The 24,938-nt window shown below is 61.7% G+C and overlaps 4 protein-coding genes across 9 annotated transcripts; 3 read left to right on the top strand and 1 right to left on the bottom strand.

The window, feature by feature from the left end:
• Nucleotides 1-620: 620 nt before the first annotated feature.
• On the top strand, nucleotides 621-4,753 carry TAF1C (TATA-box binding protein associated factor, RNA polymerase I subunit C). Its single transcript, XM_083884078.1, has 13 exons — nucleotides 621-670; nucleotides 816-922; nucleotides 1,013-1,108; nucleotides 1,190-1,260; nucleotides 1,351-1,598; nucleotides 1,673-1,783; nucleotides 1,896-2,019; nucleotides 2,132-2,203; nucleotides 2,314-2,449; nucleotides 2,544-2,672; nucleotides 2,820-2,994; nucleotides 3,128-3,265; nucleotides 3,556-4,753. Exons 4-13 carry the CDS (start codon nucleotides 1,217-1,219, stop codon nucleotides 4,725-4,727), a joined length of 2,349 nt encoding a protein of 782 aa, XP_083740204.1. The 5' UTR covers nucleotides 621-670; nucleotides 816-922; nucleotides 1,013-1,108; nucleotides 1,190-1,216; the 3' UTR covers nucleotides 4,728-4,753.
• A 242-nt stretch (nucleotides 4,754-4,995) lies between these two features.
• Nucleotides 4,996-6,512, top strand: HINT2 (histidine triad nucleotide binding protein 2). Of its 3 annotated transcripts, none has more exons than XM_083884048.1 (5): nucleotides 4,996-5,063; nucleotides 5,766-5,924; nucleotides 6,009-6,113; nucleotides 6,191-6,263; nucleotides 6,366-6,512. In XM_083884048.1, exons 1-5 carry the CDS (start codon nucleotides 5,010-5,012, stop codon nucleotides 6,455-6,457), a joined length of 483 nt encoding a protein of 160 aa, XP_083740174.1. In that variant the 5' UTR covers nucleotides 4,996-5,009; the 3' UTR covers nucleotides 6,458-6,512. The 3 variants fall into 3 exon arrangements, with proteins under 3 accessions (XP_083740174.1, XP_083740175.1, XP_083740176.1); XM_083884049.1 differs by having other exon boundaries at nucleotides 5,026-5,063; nucleotides 5,740-5,924; XM_083884050.1 differs by lacking the exon at nucleotides 4,996-5,063 and adding an exon at nucleotides 5,111-5,350.
• A 3,198-nt stretch (nucleotides 6,513-9,710) lies between these two features.
• Nucleotides 9,711-12,277, top strand: SPAG8 (sperm associated antigen 8). Of its 4 annotated transcripts, XM_083883810.1 has the most exons (7): nucleotides 9,711-9,882; nucleotides 10,257-10,683; nucleotides 11,300-11,462; nucleotides 11,553-11,598; nucleotides 11,711-11,825; nucleotides 11,940-12,002; nucleotides 12,086-12,277. In XM_083883810.1, the coding sequence occupies exons 1-7, from the start codon at nucleotides 9,722-9,724 to the stop codon at nucleotides 12,233-12,235; spliced, it is 1,125 nt and encodes a 374-aa protein (XP_083739936.1). In that variant the 5' UTR covers nucleotides 9,711-9,721; the 3' UTR covers nucleotides 12,236-12,277. The 4 variants fall into 4 exon arrangements, with proteins under 4 accessions (XP_083739936.1, XP_083739935.1, XP_083739937.1 ...); XM_083883809.1 differs by having other exon boundaries at nucleotides 11,940-12,277; XM_083883812.1 differs by having other exon boundaries at nucleotides 9,852-9,954; nucleotides 11,940-12,277.
• A 600-nt stretch (nucleotides 12,278-12,877) lies between these two features.
• On the bottom strand, nucleotides 12,878-24,225 carry NPR2 (natriuretic peptide receptor 2; the record flags this gene model as incomplete). The annotated part of the gene is made up of 22 exons (XM_083882954.1): nucleotides 12,878-13,525; nucleotides 13,694-13,785; nucleotides 13,886-13,984; nucleotides 14,074-14,248; nucleotides 14,337-14,405; nucleotides 14,531-14,654; nucleotides 14,825-14,971; nucleotides 15,084-15,252; nucleotides 15,332-15,487; nucleotides 15,571-15,730; nucleotides 15,807-15,878; nucleotides 16,143-16,247; nucleotides 16,383-16,460; nucleotides 16,618-16,692; nucleotides 17,110-17,230; nucleotides 17,317-17,401; nucleotides 17,519-17,651; nucleotides 17,738-17,832; nucleotides 17,924-18,059; nucleotides 18,327-18,440; nucleotides 18,525-18,724; nucleotides 23,499-24,225. The coding sequence occupies 22 exons, from the start codon at nucleotides 24,223-24,225 to the stop codon at nucleotides 13,472-13,474; spliced, it is 3,186 nt and encodes a 1,061-aa protein (XP_083739080.1). The 3' UTR covers nucleotides 12,878-13,471.
• Nucleotides 24,226-24,938: the final 713 nt, after the last annotated feature.

The raw sequence follows: 24,938 nt of genomic DNA, 5'->3' as shown, positions 1-24,938 counted from the left end.
TAGCACTGTTCCCGCCCAGGACAGCCACCCAGTCCTGTCCTGGTCCCTCTGCTTCCTCCGCCTGTTTCCGTTCCCGTCCCATTCCCATCCCTGTCTCACCGCTTGCCCCGCCCGTTCCCGTTCCCATCCCAGTCCCGTCCCGGTCCGCCCCCCAGCCGTACGTTTTTGTCCTCCAGCCGCCAGGGGGCGGTAGCGCCCCGCGTGGGTATGCTGCCGGCGGCGCTCTGTCCCGCGCTGCTCCCGGGCGCTGATTGGTGCGCGGCAGCAGCAGCGCGACGGTGACGCCATTCCCGGTGGCGGCGCCATCCCCACGGGGTACCCGGCCGCGTGCTGCCCCCGTGCCCGGTACCGCGGCCATGGAGTTCCCGGCCGCGCTCTTCCCTTCCTACTTCGGCGTCGGCCCGCCGCAGGAAGAGGGTGGCCCCGCGCCGGTCGCCGGCTGGGGCGAGCACGGGCAGGTGCTGGAGGGTGGCTCCGGACGCCGCCAGGTGAGGCCCTGCCGAGGATCCAGGCCGGCCGAGAGAACCGGCAGGACGCTCAGGGGCCGCTCTGACTTTTCGTCTTCGCTCCTCGCAGGTGCAGCCGGCGTTCGTGCCCCGCCGCGGCGCGACGGGGGAAAGGTGGGAAGCCGCCGACGCTGCGGCCGTTCCGCTGCTGCTGCCCAGGGCAGGTGAGAGCCGCGGGAGCGGGAGGGAGCTCGCTGCACGAGGCTGAGGGGACATGCCTCCCATCTCTATCGCTGCCGCTGCCCCGCGGTACTGGGCGGTGTCCCGGTGCTCGTGTGGTGCCAGGAAGCCTCTGCCTTCTCCCCATAGGCTGCTGGATCCCCTCGCCTGCTCCTCAGGATATCCTGTACCGCAGCGGCCTGTGCAGGAAGCTTCGAGCGGGCAAGTCTAGAGCCACTCTGGACTTCGCCAGGCAGGTGGGATTTGATGTGTGGCCTCTGGCAAGGACCTGGGGGGCAGTGTGGGACCTTTGCATCCACTGACCCTTTCCTCTCCCTCCCACACAGCTGGGCCATTTCTTTGTGGATCACCCAGAAGATGCTTTTGGCTCCCTGGGGCGTCTGCTGCACAAGAACTTCCACCTGGGAAACTCTAAGCTGCAGGTCATTGTCTGTCCAGGGATAACAGTGCTGTTCCCCACCCTTCCCCTTGCCAGTCTCAGTCTCTGCCCCCTACTCCTGTAGAGACCAGCCCGGAGTAGCACCATCCGGATGACGGCCCTAGTGGAGGACATCGACCGCCTGGAGGCCCGACGGTGAGCGTCCCTATGTCCCCTGCCCTGCAGAGGTCTGGGGGGGGGGGCTCCTGCTCTGTCCCCCCACCTGATGTTGTCCATGCCCTGCAGCGGCTGCCCCCGGCAACACTTGGCCTCCCGCCTGCGCTGGTTCTCTCACCTCTGCCGTGACTGGCTCTTTGAGGTGCCACTGGGGCTGCTGGCAGACTGCCTGCATGAAGAGCTGATGCAGCAGTGGTCCAACCTGCTCTTTGACGACAGCCTCACTGGGGGGGCACTGGCCTGGTTGCCCCCTGAAGATGGGGGGACACCTGTGGGCTGCTTGGTGCACCCTGGAGGGCAGGCCATGAACCACCTCTGTATCCTTCCCCATGTGGTGTCCCTGGGGAGGGAAGTGGGGATTGTGTTGCACTGCCCTTAGCCAGCATCCCAGATTTTCAGGATGTGGTGCTGGAAGAGCTGCCCCGCACCCGGGGCTCCCCAGCGCAGTTTGAGCTCAGCGGGCGCATCCAGCAAGTGGCTGCAGCCCGTGTGGATGGGCAAGGTGAGCCAGCCCCAGGATCCGTATCTTGAGGCAGACAGGATGTAGGGAGGAGGGGCAGGAGGGGGCCTCTGGGATGCTGCCAGCTCACATGCCACCTCCTTCCTCCTGACAGATTTTGTTGGCGTCCGCTCAGACTATCACTGTGGTGTGTGGAGGGTGTTGGGCAAGAGAGGGGCAGCTCCCACCCCACTACAGGTGATCCGCACTGATGTGCCTGCCTCCTCCCTCACTGTCAGGTAGGTGCTGGAGGAAGGGGTTGTGCGAGGAGGGAGCTCTGCAGGCACAGCCTTGCTTCCTGTGGTAGGTTCTGTCACCACATGATGTGATGCTATGCCCCCTGTCCTGCAGCCCTCACGTTCCTGGGGAGCTATCTGTCTGCACCCAGAGCGGGACTGTGTATCTCTGGAGCGTCGAGACGGGGTGAGATAGGGCACTCAGGGCTAGGGACTCATGCAGACAGTGGAGTCCCAGTAATGCCCCAAGTGACTGGGGCAGCCCTACCCCGTGCCAATATTGCTGTCTCCCCACAGGCTGCAGCAGCTCCGTCATGACCCTCAGACCATGTTTTTTCGGGATCATTCACCCTGGCGCTGGAGTGACTTCACTGCCCACCCACGGGTGCTCAGCTGTGCTGACCGCACAGGCCTGCAGTGCCTGGATGCCCGGGTGAGCCTGGGAGGGTGGGCATGGAGGTTAGAGCAGGCAGGGAAGAGAGTTCCTCAGCCCAGAGTGCTGACTGCATGCCATTCTACTGTTGCAGGCCCCCAAGAGATGCCACTTTGATTTGTTCAAGGTGGGCAAGGAAGCTGGCTGCCAGCAGGGCGAGCGTGTGGTGCTGCCCATGTACCTGGGCAGAGCGCACCCTTCACAGTACCTTGTCACCACCCAGGTGAGTCCCACCCCAGCTGAGAGCTGGCAAAGACACGTTGCACAACTGTGTCTCCAAGTGCCTGTGGGGCATGAGGATCTTCCAGCTGTGGGGAGCTGCCACAGTGTGTTGGGGTGTGTCCTGTCTGAGCCAAGACTCCTGTCCTAGTTCTCTGTGTATGTGCTGGACGAGCGGTTGCCACTGGTACCTGTTCTGAAGTGGGCACACATGATGAAGGCCCCTCCACTCTTTGCGCACTTGATGCCAGGGAAACCTGGGAGGAGCCACAAGGTGCTGCTTGGTGCATCCCGCACCCAGGAGCTATTGCTGTTGCAATACCGGGGTAAGACATCAAGCTTCAGGGGTGCTGCAGAGCCAGGACTCCTCTGTGTCCATGTCCCAGCCTCTTTGCTGCTGGGATCAGCTGGCACTGTGGTGTCTGTGCTCACCTGACAGTTTTTGGGGTGTTTCCTTAGGGGGCAGCCAGTCAGCCTGTCAGCTGGCAGGGACTCCGCAGAAGCTGCACAATATTGCAGGGTGCCTGCAGCACCTGCCCACACAGCTCCCACACCACCACCACCTGCTACAGCAGCGCCTCACAGCCCCAGCAGCAGGTGAGTGTCCCACACTGCCCCAGGCTGCAGGTCCTGGTTGGGGAGAAGGTGGTATGGAATGGAAGTGTAGCCCCTTCTCATGGCCTGGCTGGAGGGTGATTGAAAAAGCAAAAGCAAAGCCCCAAACGATCCTGTGGAAGAGATTAATGGTATAGAAAACAATGTTCAGGCCAGGAGCGAGCAGTGAGGGTACTCACTGGGGGAGTGGAGGCAGCCCCCACTGGTGGCTAGGCCCTGAGAGTAGCCCCAAAACTGGAACCGTGGTGACAGTGCCTTTTCTGTTCCTGTAGGGCTGGCTGCCACACTGCAAGAGGATGGACCACGCAAGTCCATGTTGATTTTCCAACTCTCTGAGGCTGGGGATGTCTTCTGCCAGAGGCTGACCCACAAGGCAGCACAGCCCCCTGCAACCCCATCAAGGGATGAGGCTACAACAGCCCCTGGCTCTTCCCCTCTCTTTGAGGCTCCAGCCAGCAGCCCACAGGGCTTAGGCGGTGAGAAAGAAGAGGAGGAAGAGCAAACATTCTACTTGTCCAACCTGGAGGTGATTATCAATGATGATGAGGAGGAAGACATGGGCACACCAGCACCCCTGGAGGAAGCTGAACTCGTGCAGGAGCCCTGTACCAATCCTCAGCCCTCCCCAGCGGTGCCCAGCCCAGCTACAGCCCTGCGGTATCGCCGCTGGCTGAGGGCCCTTTCCAGGTTCTGCAAGGAGCCTCCCCGGCACACCTGGCCCTTCAGCCTCAGCCAGAGGCGCCTCTTCACCCGCAGAGATCTGGAGGGGCTGCCAGGCCCCAGCAATCTGCAGAGGCAGATGCGCCAGTGGCTGCGCCAAACCATGGAGGAAGGGGGCCGCATCCAGCACTGGGAGACTTTGGCCCTCCAGCCCCCTCCCCTGCCACAGACCTTGGAGCCAGCAGGGGGTCCCGACCCGCTAAGTGCCCGTCTGACAGCAGCTTGGGCTGGGGACTGGGAGCAGTGGTGGGAGGAGAGGACAAGCTTTAGTGTGGCGCAGAGACGGCAGGCACTGCGGGAGCGGCGGCGGCAGCAGAAACGAGCCCAGGGCCGCCGCAGCCTTTCAGCCAGCTTCACCTCCTCCCTCACCTACCAGTCTGAGCTGTCCGAGCTGAGTGATACAGGCCCCTCGCTGTTCTCTCCTGGCCGCCCACCCATTCTCTCTCAGGAGGGCTCCCCACCAGCCGGCAGCCCCCCAGTTGGCAGCCCTGCGACCTCAGCAGCGCCTGATGAAGCCCTGCTATCTTCTCAGAGCCTTCGCTGCCGTGGCATCCCCAAGGAGCGGCGGAAAACGTTGCGGGACTACCTATCTGTGTGGGCCGAGTGCCCCCCCGAGCCCCCAGAACCCCCTGGTAGTCAGGCCAGCGAGCTATGCTTCCCATCTTCGCAGAGCCAGCTGTCCGCCTCGCAACCGCTCCGCAAGCGCCCACGCATGGGTTTCTGAGTTCAAATATACCTTGCACAGCCTTCCTCCTGGCATCTCCTCAGTTGTTTGGTCAAGGCACCAACCCTTAGGGGCAGGGGAGGTCGGGCGGGACGCTCGGGGTTGGGACTTCCCTCGAGGAGGGAGTGACCATCTTCCCCGGTCGGAGGGTCCCCCCCCGGATGCTCCGACGCAAGGGTCGCCCGCATGCCAGGCGTGGTGGCAGGCGGGCGCGGGCGCGGGCGCTTTAAGGGGGCGTGGAGCGGGGACAGGGTGTTAGTGACGGGGGCGGGAGCGGCGGCCATGGCGGCGGTGCTGGTGCGCGGGCTGGCGCGGGGAGCGCTGCGCCTGGGGCAGGTGGGCGCGGAGGGACACGGGAAGGGGGGTATCCCGGGATAAGGGAGACACACCGGGGTGTGGGGCTAAGAGGGGCACCGGAACGGGTCCGCACGATGCTCCACCGCCATTACTTCCATCTTCGGACAAAGTCCGCGGCGAGCATGAGTGCCGACCCGCACTCCCTCACGCCACGGCACAGGGTCTCGGAGCACCCATGGGCATCCACCTGCACCCCCCGTGGGCACAGCCGCAGCCCCGGGGGCACAGACCCCTGTCCGCCCCATTGACAGTCCTCTGTTAGCCCCGTGAGTACAGCCCCTTGTCACATTCTTGGGCACAGCCCACTGTCCAGGCTGTGGACAGTCCCCCAATAGCATAGCCTGCTACCAGCCCCCTGGACATCTGCCCCTCTTACCCCTATGAGTGTTACCCCCGTGTGCATCTCCGAATTGCCTCATGTGATACCCCTGTCACAGCCAAGCATCACCGCTGTGTGCATCCCCAGAACCTCTATATGGATCCCACCACTTTTCACATCACATCCACCGTCACCCCATGCATTAGTCCGGTCACCCCCATGTGCATCCCACATTGCTCCCATGTGCTCTCCTCCAACACTCCTGGATGCGCGTTCCCCCACATGCCCCCACCCACCCCCACCGCTGTGTCCTTGTCCTTGTCCCTGCTGGCACAGGCTGTAAACCAGGTATGCCCCCCCAGCCCCAGCAGTGCATGTCGGTGCCCGGTGGGCAAGACGGGGAGGTGGGCAAGGCGCAGAAGGCAGCAGCGGCAAGCGAGAAGGCAGGAGGGCAGCCCACCATCTTCAGCAAGATCATCGACCGCACCATTCCTGCCACCATTCTCTATGAAGATGACAAGGTAGCTGGGACAGTGGGATGTGTCCTCACTGGGGCAGGGGGGCAGAACCCACAGGTGTGGGGCTTACTCTGCTCTCCCTGGTAGTGCCTCGTCTTCCGTGATGTGGCCCCCCAAGCCCCTGTGCACTTCCTTGTGATCCCCAAGCGCCCCATTCCGCGGATCAGCCGTGTGGGTCCCCAAGACACTGAGGTGAGTCCAGAGAGGTCCCTGGGACATTGGTAGTGGGGGTCATGCAGTGCTGACGCTCACACTCCTCCCTCCTTCAGTTGCTGGGCCACTTGATGGTGGTGGCGGCACGCACGGCACAGGCAGAGGGGCTGGCTGATGGCTACCGCCTTGGTGAGTTGATATCCTCTAGGGTGCTGTGGGACCACCCTCACCGGTGGTCCTGGGGGGCTGGGGACAAAGGGGGTGGCCTGACCCTTGTACTTCTCTTGACAGTGATCAACGATGGGAAGCACGGTGCACAGTCTGTGTACCACCTGCACCTCCATGTGCTAGGGGGGAGGCAGATGGGCTGGCCCCCTGGCTAGCACCCACTACCCAGTTGCTCCCCAATAAAGCATCTCCTTAGTGGTGACTTCAGTAGCTCTGTATCAGAGTGGCTTTTTTAGGGGTGGATGTGGCTGGCCTGCACAGGGCTCACCTCCATTATCACAGCAGTAGAGTTGTTACCCTCCTTTTTGCAGAGGGCCTGGGCTTCCTGCACACCAACCCCATGGCTGAAGCAGAAGGGTTTTCTGGGTTTTCTGCCCATAGCTCACAGGCAAAAGACTCATCTTGGTGTTGGGCTGGGGGAGCAAGCTGGGTGCCACAAGGTTGTCCCCAAGGTGGGGATCATCCTAGGGGTGTCAGTAGTGCACCATGTCCAGGGCTGCCTACCCAGCCCCAGCATCCATGAACGCCCTTGCTCTGCCTGAGATTGTCCCCCCACCCCCCGCCAGCACCCCAGTGTTGCTGCCCAAGCCCTGTGCTGCACACTGATGTCTCCCTGCTTTTCAAAACCAGTCAATTGCACTAGATTGATCTAAAAGCCCTCGGAGCAGGCTTGTTGACTGCACATGTACTTCTTGTCCACCCCAGAAGGGCCTCTCTGAGAGCTCCCAGGAGGATTATAGCCCTGAGCAGAGCACAGGGCAGGACAGGCTGTGTGGTGGGTGGACCTGCTGCCCCCTCTGCGTACACATAGCTGTGTACTCCCCCATACTGCAGCGACTAGACTGCCTCTGTGTGTGCACTGCCATGCAGAACTGCACTACCCACCCCAGACCCCCCAACTATGCACCTCTGAGGGAAACTCACTGTATTGCTCACTCTCCCCCCCCCAACCCCCGCCCCTGCGCCACAACGCCGCAAGTCTACACTGAGGAAAACACGCTGTACCCTTCGCTGCAGACCCCACAGCTGTGAACCACGGAGGGAAACCGCACGCTTCAGACCCCCCCTGCACACAAAGCAGCGGCAGCAGTGCGCCTGCACAGCGCTGTTTACAGGCCTTGACCGCGGTCTGGAGCCCGCACGTGCGCGCGCGGCCCCGTGAGGGGAGCACAGGCGGGGCTCGGCGCATGCGGCCGCGCGCTCCCTGCCGCGTGCCTCCCGCGCCCGCCGGGCCGTGGCGGCTGCCGGGGCTATATTTAGTGGCGGGGCCGGGGCTGGCGCGGTGCGCGGCCCACCTGGCACCGCCGCCGGGACCGCCTGGGCCCCCGCCAGCCGCCGCGCAGGGGACCGCAGCCCGCCGGGGAGAAAGGCGGCTCTGTTCATCCCCCGGCTCGGTGGCGCTGGCGGCGGGGGGCCCCCGGGAGCTGTGTGGGGCTGTGGCAGAGCCCAGTCACTTCCCACACATACACACCCAGTATAGTATGGAGAATGTTTTCGGGGTGTAAATGAGCCTTAAAATTGTTGATACTGCTGCTTCCCGTCTCTGAGGCTCGGCGTGGGCTGGGGCCGCTCCTGAACTCAGGACAGCCCTTGCCTCAGGGTTATGTACCCCAGTGAGGACTGGCTGGGTGTCCCTGGGGAGCTGGGGACGCTAAAGAGGGGGCAGGGATCTCCAGGACATCATCCCCCAGGGCTCGCCAAGAGCAGTCCCACAGGGAGTGCTGTACTGGGCACAGGGCACGGGCTGGCACGCGAGGTCAGAGCCAGTCACTTGCCATCGTGTTTCTTCCTGTGCCAGGTTTATTTTGTCAGCCCCCGAGCAGCGGCAGGGCCGCACAGCGGGCACAGCCCCACGGGGCGAGGCGGGGGGAGGAACGGGGGCCAACGGCTGTTTTGGTTCCTCAGCACAAATGACGCAAGTTCCCAAAAGAGCCGGGCGGGGGGGCCGCGCGGGATGTGTCAGCCGGCGAGAGGCGGCCAGATGTGCTCCAGAAGCTCCAGGGCTGCTGCCTCGAGCTGATGCTGCCAGAGCACAGCCCCACAACGATGCCCCAGAGACCACCCCAGGGGGGTTTGCCCTACAGTGAGTGCACAGACCCGGGGTGGCATTGCCAGGCTCCTGTCCCTTTTGGTGCTATTAGCGTCCCTTCAGTATCCCTCAGACACCCATGCTGCCTGGCCAGGCTTTTGGTAAGCTCACGGGTGTTTGGTGGGGAATCTGGGGATGTTCTTAGGAAGATCACCAAGGGATGCAAGCAAGGGATGCAGGGTCCCTAAGCTGCCACCCCTTCAGCATGAGCTGGGGTACTGGTGCACCTCAGGAACTGCCACAGGGCCCGTGGCTGAGCACAGGAGTATGACCGGTGGCATGCAACCCAGAACCTTCACAGTGAGCTGCCAGCCCTGGGGGCACCCTGGCACCACCCCCACAGAGGCACCAGGGTTGATGTGGCCCCAGCATGGCAGAGCCATGAGATGAGCTTGGGACAAGTCTCCCATCTCTCCCTCCTCCCCACAGCTGTGCAGCAGATGGGCTCGGAGGAAGCCCTGCTTGGCACAGGGCGGAGGGCCCGCAGGGAGGAGCAGTCCCCAGTGGGGGCCCCCCCGGCCCGCCGAAGCCAGAAGGGCTGAGCACATCCCCAGCCAGGAAAAACAGGCCCCAGCGTGGAGCGCACCGTGCCCTGTCGGCACACACCGCAGAGCTCTGGAATAACAGCCCTCGCTCCCCAGCCTGCCGCCTGCTATCAAAGAGCCCTTCTTCTCCTCGGCCTCTGCGGGGATGGGGCCAGGGGCCCATCGAGGGCTGGTGGTGAGAGGAGGCAACTGCTTCACACCGGCGGGTACCGGCTACACCCAGCTAGGCGCCGGGCACGTCCCGCCCCGCCACCCTAGGCTAGCTGGGGGTCCCTGGGGCAGGTGGACATATTACAGTGCCAGGCCCAAGTGGTTTGGGGGTCACTTGGGTCAAGCCGTGGGGAGCAGTGTGTCCTCAGGAGCCCTGGGCACGTCCCTCCTGCTGCTTCAGTGAGGCTGCACTGGCCGTAGCCAGGCACGGTGACCCCGAGAGCCTCTGCAGCTAGCTCTGCCCAAAGCGGTGGCTCCATGTAACCGGGACAAGATGGCGCGGGGAACATGAACCCCAGAGGTGCCTAATTCTGTAGTGCAGCGCGGGCACCCCTGTTTCCTTGCGGCCCCGCGCCGCCATCCCCCTACATTCTCATCCCTCCACACTCCCGTCCCCTGCACCCCCGACACTCCCGTCCCTGCACGCCACTCCCAGCCCCCCACACAGCTCCATCTCCCCTCACCGCAGCCCCGCCCCGCCGAGCCCGCCGAGACCCCGCCCACGACCCGTCTAACTCAGCCTCTTGCCCCGCCCAGTCCGGGCACGGCCGCGCCCCCTCCGGGTCTCTCTGCCAATGGGAGGCGCGCACGAGAGCAGCTCCACCCCCGGGCTCGCGGTCGCCGCGCACCGTCTCCATGGAGAGAGGCGCGTCTCGCCGCGAGCACGCGCTATGGAGCCGGGAGACGCCTGCGCCGGGGGGTGCGGCCCAGGCCGCGGGCAGCGACACCCCCTGGGGTAACCCCCTGTGGGGAGAGTCGGGGGGCAAGGCCTATGGAGCATTAGGGACCAAGGGGGAATGACAAGATGGTGGGTTCGGCCTGTGGGGTCGCAGCAGGGAGGGGGCTGAGCCCAGGCAGGGGGATGGGAAGCGCGTTACTGCTGGAGGTAAGGGGACAGAAGGGAGTTACGGGAGATCTCTCGAGATGACAGACCTAGTAGCAGGCACTGCTTCTGTCCCCCAAAGGGAGAGGAATTCCTTGTCCTTTGCCCCAGTGTGGAGGTGACACTGCAGAGAACCCGGGGTCAGGACGCTGCTTGTGCTGCTGGGGGCTGGGGACAATGGAGGATGCGGCCCGTTGCCTTTTTTCAGGGTCTGTTCCCATTTCCAGGGGCGCTCTGACGAGCCGTGTGGGTCCCACATGCCATGCGGAAAGGCCACCGTGGAGGGTCCAGGGTGATGAGCCCATGCCTGAGGTGCCCGAGGAGAGGCTCCCGTGCCGCGGTGAGACACTGACAGCCAAGAGGCTGCAGGAGATGTTACACGTAGCCAACCGGCCCCAGGAGATATCAGACGCAGATGAGCTGCCGACTGTGGCCATACCAGCAGTGCCCAGCAGGGTGCCATCCCCAGAGACTGGGAAGGATCCCTCTGGGATCAAGCTGCCTCCCTGGCTTGGAAAGTGGGGTACTAGCCCTGAGAAGGATTCCCCCACCGCAGTGCCGGCACTTCCCGCTACCCCACCCACACCAGCAGAGAAGCCCAGCCAGTCGTCGATGCCCCAGCAGAGCCGTGTGACCCACGACTGGCAGAAGGAGGTAACTCCATAAGGGAAAACGACCCTTCAGGTTGGCCCCATTGTGCCCCACATGCTGATGTTCTGAAGCTCCCTGTTCCTGGGCAGACCCCCCTCTCTTTAAATAGCCACCCAGGTGACCTTGAACCCAGCCTGATAGAAAATGGATGAAACTCAATAGCACAAAAGGCACAGGCAGGCACGTGGGGAGTAACAGGCAGGAGGGGATCTTGCTGCTGGGGAGCAGGATCTGTGTGTCATGGCCCATCACGGTGATGTGGGGATGCCAGTTTGGGCAAACAAATCTGGGGGGCACCTTGTGGACTGAACTGAGCCACCGCTGGGAATCCCATAGGTTGTTCAAATGCTGTAAGAGCACTTGCCCAGGGGCAGTCTGGGCACCCAGGTGCTTGGGACAGCCATATAAGGCTGGCTAACCTCCACCAGGCAGGACAGGTCAGCCCTGCCCAAGCTGTGTCTCTGCTCCAACTTTGCCAGGTTTCTGGCCAGAAAGACCATAACACCTCTTTACAGCTTATGCTTCTAGGGCTATCAAAAGCCTAAAAGCCAGGAGCGTGCATGGGGAGGTGCAGCATGGGGTCCTGCCCCCTTCCACAGTCCCCACTGTCCATCCCCAGATACTTGTGGACCCCCTGGACTCTCGGCCAGGGAAGGATTTGGGCAGTGAGGACTTCCAGCATGGCTACCATGGACTGCCAATCCACCAGTTTCTCTCCTCACTCACTGACAACTCCCTCCCAAAGGACTGCCCACCTCTCAGGGCCCTGCTACTGGGTCAAGGTGAGGCTGATCGCAATAAGCTGTGCTGCACCCTGAAAAGGCAGCAAGGGAATCTTAGCTGGGGGGCTGATGGTACCTTCTCCTGTGCAGGGCAGCGGAAGGCTACACTGGCATCCATGCTCTACGAGAAATATAGGCAAGTCTGCACTCCTGCATGAGACCCACCCTTGGGGCTATGCCCCAGAGGACGGGACCTGGGGAGGTGAGGATCCCAGAGCTGAGATGTGTGGGGTGTGCTCTGACTGCAGTAAGGAGACGGAGGAGGAGATCCATCCCCGCCCAAGGCGCATGGAATCTATCTCCACCACGCACCAGGACTACCGTGCCATGGGCTTCCAGTCCACACCTCAGCCCACCACCCAGGTACAGGCAGTAGACATCCCCCTTGCAGCCTGCAGCAGCCTCCAGGAAGGCTGGAAGACTCCAGTGTCATCCAGCATGCTATCCCCTCTGGCTCACATTTTGCTTCCACTGCAGCCTCACAACTACTTAACAGAGCAGCCAACCAGCTTCTGGATGGAGCAAGCCCGTGGAATGCCAGTAAGGCCCCCATCACCCTGTCCTGCCAGCACCCTGGAGGTCTCAACTGTTGACAGAGACCTCTCCAATTCTCTCCTCTCCAGGGTGTCACAGCCCTCTTTGGCAGAAACATTCCGTTCAAGAGGAATGCAGCATTCTCCACTCCCATTACCTTGTACTTAGGGCATCCCGAGCCCTTCAACCTCTGTGACCCCTATGATCCCCTGAGCAGACAGCTCCAGCCCCACAAGTAATAAAAAACAAGGGGGCACAGGTGGTCCCAGCATCCTTGCCCACCCTAAGGCTGTCCTCAAGCTGGATGTTTGGAGGGCGAGCACTGTGTCCCTGGAATCTCAAATCCTGTGAGATCATGAAGCAAAATGAGAAACCCTTCAACCCTGTTGCAAGTCACTGTTGACCCAAGACATACTGTGGTCCAAGATCTCCTCCTTAGGCATGGAGGGAGAGCCTCTGGCACAGCCCCATCCCCTGGGACATGTCCCCTCCCGGCGCACACCGTGGGTGACATGCAGCCCTTGTTCCAGTCCCCAGGCACAGGTGTGTTCCAGTAAGAGGCGGCAGCGGGGCGGCCAGAGCATGAGCTCAGAGGAACGCATTGCAGCCCTCACGCCAAAGCAAACCCATGGCAGCCCTGCCTTCCCAGCACCGCCCAAACCCTCAACAGCCACTGCTGCAACCACCCAGCACTGGCTCCACGTGCCCACACCCTGGCCCTATACCATAGACAGACCCCTGGGATACGATCTCTTGGGATGTTCCAGGCAGCTGTCACCAGCCTAGGCTGAGTTCTACACTGGGGTCCCCCCAGCCTCCCTCCCCACTTGGCATGCTGGGGCAGAGTGAAGTAGATGCCACAGGACAGATGGATCTGGGGAAGTTTGTATTTCAACAAAATAGTTGCAGCGAGTCCTATATTTACACCTGGAGGAGGGATGGGTATTTACATGACCCGATGGGCTTATATACAGGGACGGGGAGACTGGGGAAGGGGGGAGCTGCGGCATTGAAGCCTGACCTGGCCAAGGAGTCAGTCTTGGCAGGAATCCCCATTTCTCCCCCCACCCCAGGGAGAGGTTGACATGAGCACAACTTTTGCTGGGGGCCAGGTACTGAAAAGAGACGGCAAAGTGCCCTGCGGGGCAGCCAGGCCCCGGAGAAGCTCAGAGCCAGCTGAGCCACAGGGGAGAGGGCAGGGGTAGCAGACCTCAGAGGGTGGGTGGGATACAAGGTCCCTTGGGCTGGGTCAGGGCTGGTTACCCCACTCCAGCAGAGACTGTGGGGAAGGTAGGCTTTGCTGGTGCTGATGAGGGGGGCAGACGGTGCTGTGGCCGCTGCCCCACCTTGCCCAGGCCCTGCTGAAGTAGCGGGGCTACAGAGGCAGGTGGACGCAGTGATGGGGGGGTGCCAGTGCATCCTGGGGCACTGGAAAGCAGCTGGGGGCTCTGCCGCAGCCACTGGGCTCAAATGACTTAAGGGTCTTTCCTCTCACCCAGCAGCCAGTATGTCCGCATCTTTCCCTTGCCCTGGAGGCAAAGGTGAGCAAGTTAGACCCTGCCTGCCCCTGGAGCTGCTTCTTGGGTGTCATCCCCAGCAATGAGGGCAACAATGGGTCCCAGCTCCAACCCACCTCCCAATCATGTTCCCCTGTGGTTGGAAGGGCTGGTACCCCATAGGCATTGCTGTGCCCTCACCTTCATTTCTACATCACCACGCAGCTCCAGCTCAAAGCAGCCAAACTCATCCAGGACTTCTTTGGTGGCAGATGAGACATGGATCTTCAGGGCTGAGTAGCACAGAGGGGCAAGAAAGACATGGCTGGGTGCCACAGGAACGGGGCACACCCTGTGGGGCTCTGCACCTCAGCTACCAGCCCCATAGCTTACCCTGGCCATTGGATTCCATGCGGGATGCAGTGTTCACCGTGTCCCCAAAGAGGCAGTACCGTGGCATCTTCAGACCCACCACTCCAGCACACACGGGACCTGCAGGCACAGAGGCACTTGGGGATGCTGCAGGGTGGGCAGATGGGTGGGTGGGCGAGCACCCCCAGCTGGCTGGCTGGCTGGCTCACCGGTGTGTATGCCGATGCGCAGGTGGAGCTGGTCGTTGGGACGGTGACGGATCTTGAAGGTTTTGACAGCCTCGAGTAGGGCCAGGGCCATGCGGACAATCTCACGGGCATGCAGCTTCCCGTTGCGGACTGGCAGCCCCGAGACCACCATGTAGGCGTCCCCAATGGTCTCCACCTGTGGGGGCAGGGGGGGCAGATACAGCCTGGGCTCCTTGCTGCCTGCCTTACTTTGGGGGTCTTTGCTTGCTCACCACACCACTTACCTTGTAGACGTCAAAATTGTCAATAATGGCATCAAAGCATGTGTAGAGATCATTCAGCAGCATCACGACCTGGATGGAACAAGGGTGTGCATCTGGAAGTGGACATGTCCCCCTCAACCCCAGGCATGGCACTGCCAGGGTGTGAGACCTCCACCAGCCCCACAGAGGTGCTGCCCCCCAAGTCCTGCTCTCACCTGCATGGGAGTGCTCTCTGCCGAGAGGGCGGTGAAGCCAACAATGTCGCTGAAGTAGATGGTGACACTGTCGAAAGCCTCAGCCCGCACTGTCTCTCCACGCTTCAGCTGCTCTGCCACAGAACTGGCAAGGATAGCGGTGAGCTCCACCCCAAACCCATTCTTCCCCTTGCAACCCTTGCCCCACACCAGCATAAAAAGCTGGCAAGGGAACCCATGCTTGCACAGCACCAGGTGCACGCTGAACCCATGCTAACCCTCAGACCCACACACCCCCTTGTGTCCCCTTCTCACTGGGGCAGAATCTGGTAGAGGAGGTTCTCTGCCTTGCGTTTCTCCTCCAGGTAGGCCTGTGTCCTCTCTTCCACCAGCTTCTCTAGGTTGTTGGCATACTGCTCCATGCGCGACAGCAGGTTGTCCAGGATGCTGGTGCTTCCCTCCCTGCTGGGGTAGAGTCAGCTGGCATTGCGGGAAGAGGTGCCTCCCAACCACCACCCCCATGGCTGTCCCCACTCCCACCCAGGGCCACCATCCCTGCATGCCAACCACCCACTTGTTGAATCTACGGATGAAGATCTTGATCTGACTGAAGTCAGGGCGCTCGGCTGGCTCCTGTGCCCAGCAGCGTTCCATGAGCACTGCCAGCTCCTCGCTGTGCACCCCAATGTCGATGGAGGGGCGGAAGAAGGGCTTCTGGCTGTTACGCACCTTCTGTACAATCTCTGCCGGAGTATGGCCAACAGTGAGCACCAGACTTCCATGGTGGGGCAGAACCTCCACACATGTGCTCTCCATCCTCACCTTTAGGGCTCAGATCCATGCCCTCAATGTAGAAGGGGCCATTGCGCAAAGCAACCTCCTGCACAATGATGCCAAAGCTGTAGACATCAGCTTTCTGCATGCCTGGGGTGGGCAGGTGCCCCTTCTGCAGCAGCTCTGGGGCTGTCCACAGCTTCTCTGGTGGGACAGAGCAATGGAGCAGTGAGACAGGGCCAGCAGTGAGACAGGACACCCCCCAGTCCTCCCAGGTAGGCACTCACTGGCATAGAGTGCATGCGTGTCCTCGTTGTCGCTGGGTGAGCGGAAGCTGGCCAGGCCATAGTCAGTGATCTTCAGCACAAAGCGGCTGTCCACCACACAGTTGGATGATTTGAGGCTGCCGTGATGGCCAATGATGCTGTTGTGCAGGAAGGCCATTCCCTGGGACACACGGACATAGTGAAGCTCATATCTCTCAGGCACCTCTCCCATCCCCTCACACCCCTCAGCTGGGTACCTTGACAATGTCATTGATGAGGGAGTAGCGAAACATCCAGTCCAGGTTGATGCTCTCATTCTCCAGGACATCCTGGGGTAGCACATTGAGTAGACCCCACCGAGCACCCAGGTCATGGTGATGGCAGCCTCACCAACTGCCCAGCTGGGGGGTTCTGCAGCACCCACCCCCACCCCTCCCCTGGCCTCTGACACCTGCTTGGACAGCTCATCTGTGAGCCTTATAGAGGAGGACCCAGGTGGCCACCAGCATCTATAGCCCTGTCCACAATGCCCAGCCCAGCTGGGTCACCAGGAATGTCTAAGTGTCACCCACAGTGTCCCCAAGCCCTGCTACCTGCAAGCTGCCCCGTGGGCAGTACTCAGTGATGATGCAGATGTTGGGGGGGTCGATGCACGCCCCGATGAAGCGGGTCAGATGGTTGAACTGGATGTCTCGCATCTGCAGGTGGAAATGGACCCAAGACAGTTTTGAGGTCAAAGGGCATAAGCTGCTGCTCTTGCTCCCTCCCACATGCCCAGGACCATCCTGCACCCCTAAGCAGGTTGCCCACCCTAGCCCAGACCCCAAACCTACATGCTTTAGCTCAAAGAGGACCTGCCGCGTCAACTCGATGCGCTTCTTGTTGATGTGCTTAATGGCCACAACGTTGCCCTGGGGTGTTTGGGAAGGGGAAAAGGTAAATGTTCACTGGATGAATTTGTGCAGGAAAGTGCCAGCATCCTGCAGGATGGGGGTGCAGCCAACAGGGAACAAAACAAAGCTGGGGCATTTCAGGGGGAGGGCTCAGCTCCCTGTCTGCTGCGCTGACCTTGAAGTGGCCGGTGTTGGCGAAGATCTGGTACTTGCCATGGGTGGTCATCAGGGAGCCGTAGCTGGAGCCACGCTGTAGGAAGGAAGGGATTAGGGAGAGGAATCCTGGATGGAGGGATGCCCCACACCAATGGAGCGAGGCAGGGACATCCAAGGTGTGCAGGGGATGGTGCAGGATGGGCTCTATGGGTCAGGACAAGCTCTGCATGACTGTAGGAAAACCATGGTGCACTGCACAGAGTACAGGATATGGATAAGGTCTTGCAGTAGTTCTGTAGGAAATGGAAAGTCATGTCAGGGATGGATGGAGTAAGTCTCTACAGGGAATGGAGAGCTACGTAAGGATGAAAGGCTGTGTTGAGGAGAGACACAGTGGGGCTCTGGCCCTGTAGGAAACTGGGCCATGTAAGAGATCAACAAGGAGGGGTGTCATGCAGGGAGGGAGGGCAGCACAGGGGTAGGGTAATGCCTCAGGGATGGCTCCTCTCACCAGGGACAAGGTAAGCCGGCTGCCTGCTGCCTTGTGGTACCGCTCAGGACTTCCGAACTGCAGCTCATCCCAGCGGATCCTCCAGAGCATGCTGGCAAGCTCCTTCTCCAGCATCAGCTTCCTGGGGGACACATAGGGGTCAGGCCCCCATCCCCCCTGCCCTGCCTGCCCGCCCATCAGACAGAGGTTCCCCCAGTCCTGACTGACCTGAAGATGAGGAAGCTGGAGATGCCAAACATGACAAAGGTGAGGCCAGTGCCCAAAGCCACAATGGCCAGCATAGAGAGAGGGGCTGCAGGCAGGAGAGGACATGTCAGGGTGGCCCATCTGGCTATGACAGTCAGACTGATATGCACCCACATGGAAGGCTTGCTGGGGTCCAAGGGATGTGGGGACCCAGGACACCCACTTTTATCACAGGAGGGGTCATCCACATCAAAGACACAGGGTGGGTTGTCCAAGGGGGGAGCCCCCTTCACCCAGGGGATAGGTCGTCCCAGCCAGTGGATTTGCTTCTCCACACCTGAGTAGTGTCCCACCACCTAAGGCAGAGAGAGATGAAGCCACCCCCAGACTCCACCATCCAATCCCCCAACCCCAGCCAGGGGGACCTGGTGCTGGCCCCCACCTCATACTGCCCAGTCTTGGGGTCGCTCATGGCCCATAGGTTGAAGTCAGTGTCCCGGTCATTGTTGCTGTCCATACTCACAAGCCCCGTCACACCTGTGGGAAAATTAAGATGCAGGTGGGATGGGGACTGGGTTCCACTGCCCCCACAGCACCCACAACCCAGCTGCCCCCATCCCAGTGTTACCCTGGAACTTGCGGTCCCGCATCTTCTCGATGATGTGGGTGGCGTTTTTCTTGGAGCCTCCCTCGCGCAGAGTCTCATTCAGCACCATGGCATACAGCAGCATCCCATCATAGAAACACCCCGCCACCAGGTTCATCTGCCAGAGGGAATCTGAGCACACCCACAGGCACACACAGGAGCATCCCAGAACCTTCACACCAGGACCACACACCCACTACGGCCCCATAACCACTCTGGGACCAACATGCACCATGCAGGGATGGCAGTGCCTGTGGCTGTTCCCACCAGGGATGACCCCTCTGGCACTGTCTGTGGCTGTGTCCCACCCTCTGCATCCTGGTGAGGTGCCTCAGACCCATGTGAAGAGACCCCACCACCCCAGAATGCAGGGGGACTCACTCACCAGAGAGTAGTTGAGCTGCACCCCAAATTTCTGCTTAGCTCGCAGGATGAGCTGAGTTTGGAAATGCTGGTACTCAGGGTTTTGGGGCTCGTAGTAGGTGATCACCAGCACCATCTGCAACCAAGCACAGCACCCTGGTTCACACACTGGAGCCAGGCTGGGGAGGTTTCTATCCCCAGGCAGGTGGGCACAGCTCACCTGGAAAGCCTCACGCAGCCCTGAGTCCTGGCCTGGGCTCTCCTGCCAGGGCTTGAAGGGATCACGGGCAGAGTCGCCCCGCAGGCTCTCCCCAAAGACATCCAGGTAGAAGAAGACGTAGTCGCCATTGGTCAGGTTCTCCTGCTGTGCCAGCTGCATGATCTGCCGCAGCATCTCTGGCGGCCCACAGAGATACACCACTGCCAGAGAGAGCCAGGGGCTTCAGTGGGGCAGGGACACCCTACTGCACTCCAGGCACACAGCCAGGAATGGGGCAGATGGGGCAGGGCAGCCCCAGGAGCACTCGGTGGCTGCGGAGGGGGATGGAGCAGGCAGATGCGGCAGTGCTTGGCTCACCGCCTCCCTGCGACCCGGGGCCAGACTCACAGCCCTTGCTGGCACAGACCCACTCTTGCCCATCAGTCACTTCGGATGGAAGAGGGAGAGGAGAACAGGGAAAAACTAGCTTGAAATCATGAGGTGGATGCCCCAGGCACAGACCCCACACACCCTGATCCAGCAAAAGCCAGCCAAAGGCTGTCTCCCCTCTGCATCAGCTTCCCGTCTGCTCCATGCCCGCCCTAGCCACGGAATCAGAGGGCCTGGAAGAGGCACTGGAGGCGTGCGCCGGAGGCCCCTGGGGAACCCGGGCTGTGGAATGGGACAAACCCATGTTTGGGTTCCTGGCCGGCTGTCCGTGCGGCAGGAATGCGCAGGTTCCCAGATTCCAGCACCTTCGGCAGCCGCTAATTGGAAACAGAGCATCTCGCCGGTGTGACCCACAAGGCAAGGGGGTGCCCGGGCCCCGTCGGGCCGTCCCGCCTGCCCTCACCCTCTGCCGGGGGCTCAGTCAGCCCCCATGGGATGCCCACCCAAGTGCTGTGCGGGGCCGGCACGTGGCTGGCACAGGGCATCACAGACTGTGGGGACGGGCGCCTGAAAGTGTCCGAACCCCCCCGTGCAGGGGCCCTCCGTGCCCTTGCTGAGGATCCTGACACTGCCTCCTCCCTCCCCCCGGAAAACCAGGGCCCCCGCTCCAGCCAGTCTGGCTGGGAACCCGGGATTGAGCAACGGAGGAGGCGGCGGCAGCGGGTGCTGGAGGAATGTCACGCTTGGGCGCTGGCCCCGACACGCAGCTCTTCTGCATGGGGCCCAGCGCCCCGGCTGGACCCGGGGAGTGGCAGGGCTGGGGACAGCCAGGAAATGCGGCACTCTGGGAAGGGGTCTCTGCTGCTGGAAGGCATCCAGCCATGTGGGCAGCAGGGCTGGCAGGGTCACCACGGGGACAGTGAGGAAGCCCACAGGTAGGAGAAGAGACCTAGCACAGCCAACTTGGGCACAGGGAATGCACAGCAATGTGGGAAGCTGCTCCTGGACACGGGAGGGAGGGAAATCACAGCACCGTGGGCTGTGTGTGAGCAAAAGCCTGTTTCAGGGTTTGAAATGGTTCCCTCTGAATGCTGCAATACTTCAAATAAACACTCTTGGCTTCCCCACTTTGCCAGTCCTGCATCAAGAAATGTCCCCAAATTTCTCATCCAGGATGGACAACTCAGCACCTCCCCAACATGCAGAGCCTGAGGGTTCCCCCCAAGGACATAGACAAGACCCTCCCCATCCCAAGTGCAGGCGCCAAGAAAAGGGAGCCACAGGGGCTGGGGAGCCACAACAGCTGGTGGCAGATGGTGGGACACTGCAGGCAGCCAGTCCCTGCGGCTGCAGCGAAAGCCTGCCTGGTCAAAGGCCACAAAGCAAGGGGGTGGACGGTGCCTCGACAGCTCCCTGGGGACAGGTTGCATGAGCTGTGCAGAAGGAAAGGTCAATGCTTGGGGCTCTCCCTGAGGCAGGCAGCTGCCTCCAGCTGGCAGCTTCCTGCACAGCCAGCAGCGCCTTAGGGGGCTCACACACACCCTAGGGGCTGGCAAATGGCCAAAGGCAGCCTCAGCATCACCCAGGACAAGGGGAATGAAATTCTGCAAGGCTAGAGTGCATCCAGGCCCCTGACATTGATTTAGGGGGTGTCTCTGGCATAGGTGGCAGAATGCCAGGTCCCAGGGAAGGGGCAGGACCACGAGCATGCAGATGAGGTGGCAAAACACTGCTTGACCCCTGCATGATGGAAGATAACCCTGAAATGAGAGCAAATCCCAGGTTCAGGCAGAAAATCCTGGTTTCAAGCAGTCCCACCAGCACTGCAGTGCAGAGGCTGTCGCCCTAGCCCAGGGAGAGTGGGGGGAACCAAATGCACTCCCCTCCAGCAGCACCACCCACCCAGCCATCTCCCCAGGCAGGGCACCTGGGCTTTTTGCAGGCAAATGCTCCGGTAATTCCCTCAACCACAGCTCTAATTATATCAGTGCTTTTGCAAATGGCCAGAGAGACATGGGCTCCTGCACGTCGTTCAGGCACCAGTGAGAGGGGCAATTCCACCCCTGCTCGTGCCAGTTCATCAAACCTGTGAATGTCAAAAACCAGCATTGTTAGGGATGCACGGAGGGGCAGGGAAATGGCTTTCTCTAGGAAATGTTTACCAAACTCCCACCCACGACTTGGGAGAAGGAAGGTGATGCCAAGAGGGATGATACATGATGTTATTGCAGGTCATAGGCATGGATGTAGCTGAAGACCCTGTTTCCATCTCCATGCCATTCCATGCAGGGGTCCCAATCCCTGGGACAGCCTTGCAAGTGCCCACTCCCTGCCCCACACAACTTGGCTAGGAGAGGTCCTATGACAAGGTCTGCAGCACTCACCTCTGTGGGGCCAAGCACTCAGCCCCACTCAGCCCCATACCCTGGCACCATCTCTGAGCTGTGGCCAGAGAGGCCCAGACCCTCTTGACATCCCTGCTCATGGCATGGAGAATGGAACTAAATTATCTTTAAAGTCCCTTCCAACCCAAGCCTTTCCATGGTCCTGGGATCCAGTTTAGAAAGCCCTCAGGTCTCTGCCCATGCCTGGCCTCCTCTCCCAGCAGCCACCATCTCCTGCCTGCAGGGATTGATTCCCATGGGGGTGATTTACAGCACCAAGATGGAAATCAAGACAGGAATCACTGATTACAGCCTTTCTCCCTCCAGAGTCCTTTGCCCTTACCCCATAATAAGCTCCAAACCACATGGCTGGGGATGACATATGTAAGAGCTCCCATCCCAGTGGGGCAGCCATGGGATGCTCACCCCATGGACTCAGCCTCACTGGCCTGTCCTGATGGGAACCCAGTCCAGCACCCCAAAGCACCTCCCCCCTGCAGTCTGGTCCTGCCTAGCCTTGGACACAAGTCCTGCTGGCCCATCTGGCTCCACTTATCCTGGCTGGATGTCCTTCCTAATGACACAGCATCTCAGAATCCATTAAGAAGCATTGCAGAGTGGCTGACTCCAGGATTGATACACCCTGTTCATCAATAATGAAAGAGCATCAGACTGCCCTTGCTCTCCAGCTGCCTCTGTAAGCCCCTCCATTTCCTCCTGCTCCCAATATAGCTGCTCTCCTGGGGCACTCACAAGGCACCAAATTGATTTATCCCCCCATCAGCAGGGTGAGGCTATCACAGCCCCATCCTGGGGGTGCAGTAGGGATAGGCACAGCCCAGGGGGCCCAGGTGTCAGTCTGAGGGGCTCTGCCCGAGCACGGCATGGCCACCTAGGTATGTTGGCACCATGGTTCTCTAGGTAACCACAGCTGATGCTGTCCTTCAGAGTGCCACATCCACTCCATCACCTCCAGCCTCCAAGGACATGACTAGGTCACCCTGATCCTGCTAACACAGAGGGCAGGGTGGTCCCACAGGCTGCTCCTCATAGCAAGCTGGGGGTCTGCCCCAGCTCTTGCTGACAAAGTCGACTGGGCTGGAGGCTTGGGAGGGAGACATTATTCCCTCTCCTCCTGTTGTATCCTGGCCCCTCTGCTGGCACAGGGTTTGGCCTGGGGAGGGGCTCAGGTTCTGTCTTGTCCCCTGTGAATTCACCTCCTGTGGAGGTCCTGCTGCTCCTCTAGCCCCACTGTGACAAAATGTGCTCAATCTTCACTGCACTCCACACAGAGTTCATTTTGCCCACCCCTCCCTGTGCCCCACATGGGTCCCACTGTGCCCTCAGCCCATCCTCACACCCCACACAGGTCCCACTGTGCCTCCAGCCCTTCTTTTTGTTCCACAGTGGTCCCACTCTTCCTTTGGCCCTTTGCCATGTCCTACCACAGGTGTCCCTCTGCCCACTCCCTGCTGCACCCCATATGAGTCCCACCAGATGCTTGGTCCCTTGCCATGCCTCACACAGGCGCCATTTTGCTCTCAACCCCTCACAAGTCATGCCGTGTCCCCAGACCCTCATGGTGCCCCACAAAGGTGCCACTGTCTCCTCAGACTGTTGCTGCACCCTACATGATCACACTGTGTTTCCATCCCCTTGCTGTGCCCCACATGTATCTCACTGCCCTCTCTGACACTTGTTGTGCCCTCTGTGGATCTCCACTGCCCCCCTAGCCCCTTGGTGTGCCCCAAACGGGTCCCACTGCCACCCCGGGTCCCTTTTTGTGCCACACATGTATCTTACCATGTTCCCAGTCTTTTGCTGTGTCCTGCAGTGGTCCCACTGCGTCCCCATCGCCTCTCTGTGCCCCAGACGGGTCCTGCTTCTCCCTTAACCCCTTGCTGCACCCTACATGTTGTCTACAGTACCCCAGTCCTCTTGCTGCACCCCATCCTTCCCCCTACTGTGCCCCAGACGGGTCCAATGCCCCCCACCATCCCCCATACGGCTCCCGTCGCACCCTCAGCCCCTCGCTGTGCCCCGCGGAGGATTTTGCCTCCCCTCCTCGGGGCCCTACACTGATCTCCCGAGGGGAGCCCCCTCTGTTCTGCCTTCCTCCTCCCACTCCCACACCACCGCCCCCGCTCCTCGGGCACTCAGCTCGATCCCGCCCGTGGTCATCGTGTCCCCCCCGCACCCCACGCCGCGCCACCCCACGCACCGCGCCCGTTAGCTTTGATGAAGTGGACGGCGGTGTCAGGGCCGCCCTCCTCGGGGGAGTAGATGTGGACGGTGACGGTGAGGTTGTTGCCATCCTGCAGCTCCTGGTAGACACCCTCTACGGTGAAGTAGTAGGGTCGGTCGTCCGTCTTGCGGTCCACGTAGAGGAGCACAGCGCGGGCGCTCCAGTTGAAGTGCGCGTGGAGGTGGGAGACGAAGGCGCCTAGTTTGGGTGCCGAGGGCCCGGTGCGCACCGTCGTGCTGTAGTGCTCCCGTTTGCGGCTGAAACCCGCGGCCACCGCCCCGCCGGTGATGAGGGGCAGCCGCCAGTGAGAGGCGAAGCGCCCCACGGACGCGGCGGGGTACACGCAGCCCGGCCCGAACAGCACGTCGGGGTCGTGGTAGAGCTTCAGGTCCACGGCGTTGAGCGGTGCCACGTACTCGGAGCAGGCGCCCTCCAGCTCCGAGCTCATGAACTCGACGCGCACCGAGAAGGGCCGCGGTAGCAGCGGCGGCTCGCCCCGCTCCAGCGCTTCCAGCGCCAGGCTGAGCGCCGGACCCACGCGCGGCCAAGCCCACGCGTAGCTCACGTTGCGCTCCGGCAACACCACCGCCACCGTCAAGTTGGCGGGCGCCCCGTCGGGGGTCGCCGCCCGCCGCCCCGCGCCCGTCGGTACCGGCAGCAGCAGCAGCAGCGCCAGCAGCGGCAGCGGCAGCGGCGGAGCCATGGGCCGCGCTGGCTCCTCCGCCCCGGCCGCCGCCCGCCGCTCCGGCGCCCCCGCCGCGCCCCCGCCCCGCCGACCGCCACCGACCGCCCTCCCCCGGGGGGGCGGCGCCGCCGGTCCCCGCCCGGCCGGACGGGCACGGGGATGGGCGGCACGCGGCGGGGCGGGGGGCGGTGTCCCCGGAGAGGGGGGGGCAGGGGTGGGGCTAGCGGGGAGGGGGGCGCCGGCTCGGGGGGTAGGGGGATGGCGGGGTGCTCGGCGTCTCTGGCTTCCAGGTTGACGAAGCGCTATGGGATCCCCAGCGGGGGGTTAGAGAGCGCGGTCCGCAGCTCCGGCGGCCCCAAGTAGGCAGGGATTGAATAGGGGGTGCCTGTGTTTTAGGGGCTCCGGGACGGGAGGTAGGGAGGGGCATCCGCGTTCGAGGTGTCTCCAGTGGGTGGGGGACCGAGAGAGGTGTGCTTTGGTTCTGGTGAGGTGCAGCGAGGTGGAATCGGAGAAGAGGGCATCGGTTTGGGACAGGGGACTGGGGCGCTCGGCTTCTGCGTGGAGGGGGTGGGCTCGGGGGCCGCCATCGGGGGATTAAAGGAGGAAAGTCCCCAGAGTCGGTGGCTTCCAGTGGGCAGAGATTGCAGAGGGGGTACGTGGAATCTAGGGTCCGTGAGGGGAATCAGGGAGGTAGCTTTAGTATTTGGAATGTCCCCGCTGGGTGAGGGATT

This window comes from Zosterops lateralis, assembly GCF_965231275.1.
Source record: "Zosterops lateralis genome assembly, chromosome: Z".
NCBI classification, from domain to species: domain Eukaryota; kingdom Metazoa; phylum Chordata; class Aves; order Passeriformes; family Zosteropidae; genus Zosterops; species Zosterops lateralis.
The sequence above is the reverse complement of the archived record's forward strand: the minus strand, read 5'-3'. Positions and strand labels throughout refer to the sequence as shown.